This window comes from Pituophis catenifer, unplaced genomic scaffold, assembly GCF_029215685.1.
Source record: "Pituophis catenifer annectens isolate HBS135680 unplaced genomic scaffold, rPitCat1.0.hap2 SCAF_1, whole genome shotgun sequence".
In the NCBI taxonomy this organism is placed as follows: Eukaryota; Metazoa; Chordata; class Lepidosauria; order Squamata; family Colubridae; genus Pituophis; species Pituophis catenifer.
This window is the reverse complement of record NW_027256881.1, coordinates 307,646,941-307,653,540: the sequence shown is the minus strand read 5'-3', so window position 1 is coordinate 307,653,540 and position 6,600 is coordinate 307,646,941. Positions and strand designations below refer to the sequence as shown.

The 6,600-nt window shown below is 34.2% G+C and overlaps 1 protein-coding gene across 1 annotated transcript in view; it reads left to right on the top strand.

The window, feature by feature from the left end:
* Positions 1-1,407: 1,407 nt before the first annotated feature.
* Positions 1,408-6,600, top strand: part of BTBD7 (BTB domain containing 7) — a 50,991-nt gene continuing 45,798 nt past the window's right edge. Inside the window, exons 1-2 of the mRNA XM_070931520.1 lie at positions 1,408-1,489; positions 3,577-4,656. Coding sequence (XP_070787621.1) covers positions 1,408-1,489; positions 3,577-4,656 — 1,162 coding nt within the window. The remainder of the gene's footprint in view (positions 1,490-3,576; positions 4,657-6,600) is intronic.

Sequence of the window (6,600 nt, the reverse complement as noted above, 5' to 3'; positions counted from 1 at the left end):
CCTGAAAAGGGCATTTAGAATCTGAAGCTGAAGGCAATTTAGTAGGGAATTAGGGAAAGATTACTAACTTGTGTTTTCAATAATGTGTACTCTGAGCCAAATATAATTGATATAGAAGATTTCTTGATTGTGGAGGCATATTGGAGAACAATACAATAGAACAAATAAATAACCTCTAGGACAGTTTGAGCAATTGTAAACTCATGATTTGTACAAAAATAAAACATGATTTGGTGATATGTGTGACAGTTTCGTTTGTGAAATTGTATTTCATCCCATTTGTTAATTTTAAAGTAATCTTTTATTTTAAAGTATGTTAAAGTATTTGCGTTTGTATAACATTTTAAATTCCTAGAAAGATCTTTTGGCTTGTTGCATGCATAAATATATATATTTGATAGGGTTAGAACTCACAATTTCCTACTTTCTGGGCTGGTGCCTTAACCACTGGACCAAACTGTCTCTCTTTAATCTTATAATAGCTTTTATCCACCTACTTTGTAGAACTGAACAATAAAACCCTGTCCCCTTTTTGTTTTAATTCTGAGAAATATTAAATCATCTTCAATTCAAAAAGGAGCTTAACACAAACTTTAATTAGAATTTCTTGTAATAATAGCCAATTAACTATGACCGTGTAACAGCATCAGTGCTAAAAAAAATTGTTTTAATAGAATCTGTCCAATTTAATGACTTTAAGTTTTTCTATAGTCGGGAAACATCTGGCACCCAGCACAAATCCATGTTTTATTGCTGGTAAGAAAATATTAGCTTGCCCATATATATGTAAATTATATTTAAGTGCCCCATACTCAAATTTGCACATTATAAAATGATCTTTTAGCTGTATTACCCACTCAGTCTTTGCTGAAAGCTTTTTGTTTTGTGACTTAATTTTTTGTGTGTTGTTGTGTTTTGTTTCTGCTTGCCTTTGTAATCTGCTCATACATTCTGAAGGTTACATATTGTAGCTACTGAATGTCTTCTGTCTACACTGTTTGTAGAGTATGCGCATTTAAACCAACACCTGTTATGTATTCATAAATTCTAGATATTAGGATTTCCTATCTCATGAACTTTTATAGGTAAACTTTAGATCATTTGACCAAATAGGTCTTGATGCAAAATTAATTTTCAAAAATGATTAGATTATGCATTAACTTTGTTGTTACGGTAAAACGTGTTCACTTATAGCTGCATCGGTAAGAAAACTCATTACAAGTAGATATGATTACCTAAATCATTACAGTATTCATGTAACCAATTGGAAAGATAATAATATTATGTTTACAATTTTTCAGAAATGGGGAACAAGCTCCTACTTGAACTATGTCTTAAGTTCTATCATGGGTTATGGAATTGTGTGCTGATGAGCCAGGAAGTGGAGTGCTCAAGTGACTAAAGAAGATGGGTGCTAATGCTTCAAACTATCCTCATTCGTGTTCCCCAAGGGTAGGGGGAAATTCTCAGGCACAACAGACATTCATAGGTAGGTATTTCTGTTTCTCCATTTAACATTTTTACATTGCATATCCAGGCCGTATATTGTCTGCAATTATCTAATTATCTCCATATCTAACTCAAAGGCAGTGTTGATTTAATTTATATTAAGCAGCAGTTCATGTGGTAAATCTATCATAGTATTGCAAGTTCTGATCCCTTGCAAAGGATACTTATGAACAGATGAGAGGAAATGGATAATTCCATCTCATTTGGTTAAACGTGAAAGTACCCAAATGCATGCTGAGAAAACCTTAAATTTTTTTCTACATCAAGAAACAATGCGAGAAAGGATGCATACTTTAGAAATAGCTAAGTCTTGAACTTACTTAATGGGCAGCTTTTAAAATATTACTGGCTCAGAAAAATGTAACATTAAAAGTGTTCAGAATTTCAGAGCTAATTCTCACAAGGTTTTTTTAAATGTCTCTTGTTTGTTGCCACAAAAAGACAAACTGGAGCAGATGGGGTGATATTTAACCACTGGAATGGTTGCTTCTGTGGGTTTGAATGTTGATTTCAAATTTAGAATGATGTTATAATTCTATTTTCTCCAGCTCTGCTAGCAGTAAAAACTTGATATAAGTAAAATTTTAACATACTATAACATTGTGAAGTTAACAGATCTAATGGCAAGATTGCTGGAGATAAATCGTAAGCATTAATTAACTCTGTCAGGGGTTCCATTGAAAGGAATATATAGGTTTATGGGCCTTGCTAAGGTATTGAAGCTAAACACCAAAAAGGATTTTACAAAATAAAATATGTTTGTTTTTATGCTGTATATTTATATACTCATTTATAGTAAAACCTTATTTTAATATATTATTTTTTTTCTATCTGTTGAATTTCATTTACATTTTCACTTGAATTGTATAAGCTAACTCGATTCCATGACTAGATTAGCAAAAGGATTCAATGTTTATGTTGAGAAAGTGTGCCCAAGGTTATATAACTCTTAATCTCTATGGTAGCTTATAGGTTTAGGAGAGAGGAAGTGTTGTGCCAGAAACCTTAAAAAGAGCATAGCTATGTCATAGCCTTTGCTAATATATTAAAATTCTGTGCATGTTTGACCAGGTCTGTAATGCATTTGCAAAATTACAAAGGAGTCAGCAAGGAAAAGTCAACGGAAAATCTTCAAACTATATGGTGTTAATTTAAATCAGACATTGCTGTAGTTAGAATAAATACAGTTAAATATACATCAGACTAGATAAAAATAAGACTAAAAATTAATATTTAGTTTTTCCACAGGGCCAGAAATATTTCAAAATGTTAGATGCACAGCCATAGATATTATATGCCAAACTTCCAAGAAGATCAAATAAAAAGAAAGAATAATCAAGATTTGGAAAATAATGAGAGACATGGGCAGAATTCAGTAATTGTGTAAGATGTCTTTTAATATGTTTTTCCTTGCAAATCTTACAAGATACGTTAGTGTATTAGCTTTCCCCAATTGGCAAACAAGATTAATCCACAAAAATGGAAGAATGAAAGACATGGGAGAGACAAAAATAGTAAAACCACAGGAATGCAACTAGGATTTTTCCAGTCAGTTACATATTCCAGATGAAAGATAAATGATCCAGGCCATTTTTTTATATCTGTAAAAAGAGAAAAAAATGTTTGTTTTTTTTAAAAAAAAGATTTTTCTTTTTACATTACCATTTTGACTTAAAATCAGTTCCTAGAATACTGCCATCACTATTTTGTTTAAGAGAGGTAGAAAGGAAAAGAAGTAGGGCAAATAAATGCTTTATTTCTCAAAATCTCCATGTATTGCCAGTTAGAGCTAAATAAAAGTTTGGGTCTTGACAGTTGAAAACTGCCAGTACTGATTCCTATGTGTTTGTTGGTTTGGATAGAACTGGGTAGTCAAATGATAGCTTGTCCACTGATTTTCTGTATGCAAAATTGTGCAATTTTCTTCATAACTACATTTTGCTAGTTTATTGTAAACTATTGTGAAAATTTTCAGATGTTCCATATAATAGTTTAAAACTCCTATCAATGCATTTTGCTTTGTACACCTAATTCTGGGCTTTAGGCAGTTTTTTCTTCTTCTTTCAGGAACATCATCCTATTCCCATCAAGGTTATGGCTGTGAATCTAAACTTTATAGCCTTGAGCACGGCCACGAGAAACCTCAAGATAAGAAAAAGAAAAGTTCTGGCCTTGCTACCCTCAAAAAGAAGTTTATTAAGCGCCGAAAGTCTAACCGGTCTGCTGATCATGCCAAGCAGATGCGTGAGCTCCTCTCCGGCTGGGATGTCCGGGATGTCAATGCTTTAGTGGAAGAGTATGAAGGAACGTCAGCCTTAAAAGAGCTTTCTCTGCAAGCTAGTTTGGCAAGGCCAGAAGCCAGGACGCTGCAGAAAGACATGGCTGAACTGTATGAGTTTAAATACTGCACCGATGTCGATCTAATATTTCAAGAGACTTGCTTCCCTGTGCATCGTGCAATTTTGGCTGCAAGGTGTCCATTTTTTAAGACCCTCCTTTCTTCCTCACCAGAATATGGTGCAGAGATTATAATGGATATCAACACAGCTGGCATCGACCTGCCCATGTTTTCTGCTTTGCTACACTATCTATACACAGGTGAATTTGGGATGGAAGATTCGAGGTTTCAGAATGTTGACATTCTCATGCAGCTTAGTGAGGAATTTGGAACACCAAATTCTCTAGATGTTGACATGCGAGGCCTGTTGGATTACATGTGCTATTATGATGTGGTTCTTAGTTTTTCATCCGACTCTGAACTTGTTGAAGCTTATGGCGGAAGTCAGAGCTGCTTAGATGAGGAGCTCAGAGCACACAAAGCTATTATTTCATCGCGTTCCCCTTTCTTCCGGCATCTACTACAGAGGAGGATACGAACCGGAGAAGAAATTACAGATCGAACACTAAGGACTCCAACCCGGATTATACTAGATGAGTCTATCATACCAAAAAAATATGTGAGGGTAATTTTAAACTGTATGTATACAGATTTGGTGGACCTCTCTATTTTGCACAGCAGTCCATCAGTAGGGAGTCTAAGTGAGGTCCAGGCTCTTGTAGCAGGAAAAACAAGCATGACAAAGGCTGAAGAAGCTATGGAACTGTACCACATAGCACTTTTCCTGGAGTTCAGTATGCTTGCTCAAGGTAAATAATTATTTTATTCCTTTAAAACCACACTGCAATGTTTAAATCTGGATGGATTTTTAAAATTTCTTCTTGTAAAATATATTTCTTGATAGTTCCTGCCCTTCTTTTCTAGACGAGGTTTCTAAAATTATCCTGCTCTGGGATTATTATTAGCTTCATGTAATTTTAGTTAATTAACTATATGTTTTTCAGAATAAATGACTGAACAGAGCTATATTTAATGAGGTTTATTTCCATGTTGTGTGTGTGTGCGTGCACACGTTTGTGTATATGTGTATGTGTATCATCTTTAAGTTGCAGATGGCTATAAATTATTTCAGGAAAAAACTTGTTTTTGATGCATGTGTGAGCTACACTAGTCACCATATTAGAGATATTCCTCCTTTTGTAAGTTATGATCGACATTACCAATGATATACTATTTTACAAAGAACTGGCTCCTAACCTGATTGATCTCTTCAACCGAGCAGAAGATAATTATTAGGAGTGGTTACTTTATATAGCAATATCTATATAAAGCTGCTTTTTACAGTCAGATTATTGTTTGGTCTTGCAAACCAACTGATAGCAGCTTTCTAGGGTTTCAGAGAAAGGTCTTTCACAGTTTTGTTTAGGAGATGTGGAAATTAAATATTGAATGTTTGATGTTCATTTATTACTTAAATAGAGCCTCTCCCAAATAACCAAGCAAGTAGCAGTTCTATGAAGGTTCACTACCTAACAAAGTATTTTCTTGCTAATTAATATATTTATTTTAAAAGAGATTTGCTAGAAATCTGCTTTAGTTAGAAAAAAGGCACATTCCTGCCAAATGGCTTCAATTTTGAAAACCTCTTATTGCTTCGCACATGAACCTATATTTCAAAATAGTATTTAGATGTCTCTGCATGGATTGGATACAGAAGTCCCTTCCAGGTGCACAGGAAGGAGATTTATACAAGCTACAGCATTGCAAAAGAAATGCCACAAGTACAGTTGCATTTCTAGTACATGTATCTGTGAAAGTCCGTTTGAACATAATAGGCATTCTGAATAATGCTGTGAAAAATTGCAGTATTAATGTACAGGGAGTTCTTGACGTACGGAAATTCCAGTTCCAATTGTGATTTTTTTTTAATTTGATTTATATGCCGTATTTATTTATTTTAAGACAGCGCAGCCGTAAAGCGAGTCATCATGTGCTGATTTTATAACCATTTTTACCAGAGTGATTAAGTGCATTACATAGTTGTTAAGGGAATCTTGACTTTGCTTGTTGAAAACCTTCTGGAAACTCACAAGTCACAATAATGTTACTGCAAAACGTTGCAGTTATCATAAAAATATGAGCAAGATGCCAACCAACCAAAATTGGGATTACATGACTATTGGGTGGTACAACACTTGTAACTACAAGGACTAGTCATGAATCAATTTTCTGAGTCTGTTGCAACTTTAAACTGCCGTTAAAATGAACCAGCATAAGGCAAGGCCTACCTGCACTTTACAGAACTGGAAATATGTAACATTAGTTATGTTTCTCTATGGACTTCTGGTCACTCTCCTATTCAGTTATTTGAATTTCACTCAGATAATTTTCTGTAAATGTCCAACACAAGAACAATTAGTGCTTATCATGTGCTCAGATTTGAATATTAAGTTTCAGAGTGGTTTTTGAAACTATTCTGTATCACGCATGCAGCAAAGGGAAGTGTAGTAAAGGAAAATGAACAGAGTAATATGCTCAATGATTTATTTTTTCTGCACTTGTAATAACATACAATGTATATAGTTTAAAAACCCATTGATATACCACCTCAAGATTTATGAGGGATCTGATTAAAAGAAAAGCTACCCTGTTTCCCTGAAAATAAGGCATCCCCTGTTAATAAGCCCAATTGGGCTTTTGAGCACATGTGCTAAAATAAGCCCCACCCTGAAAATAAGCCCTCTTCAAAAATA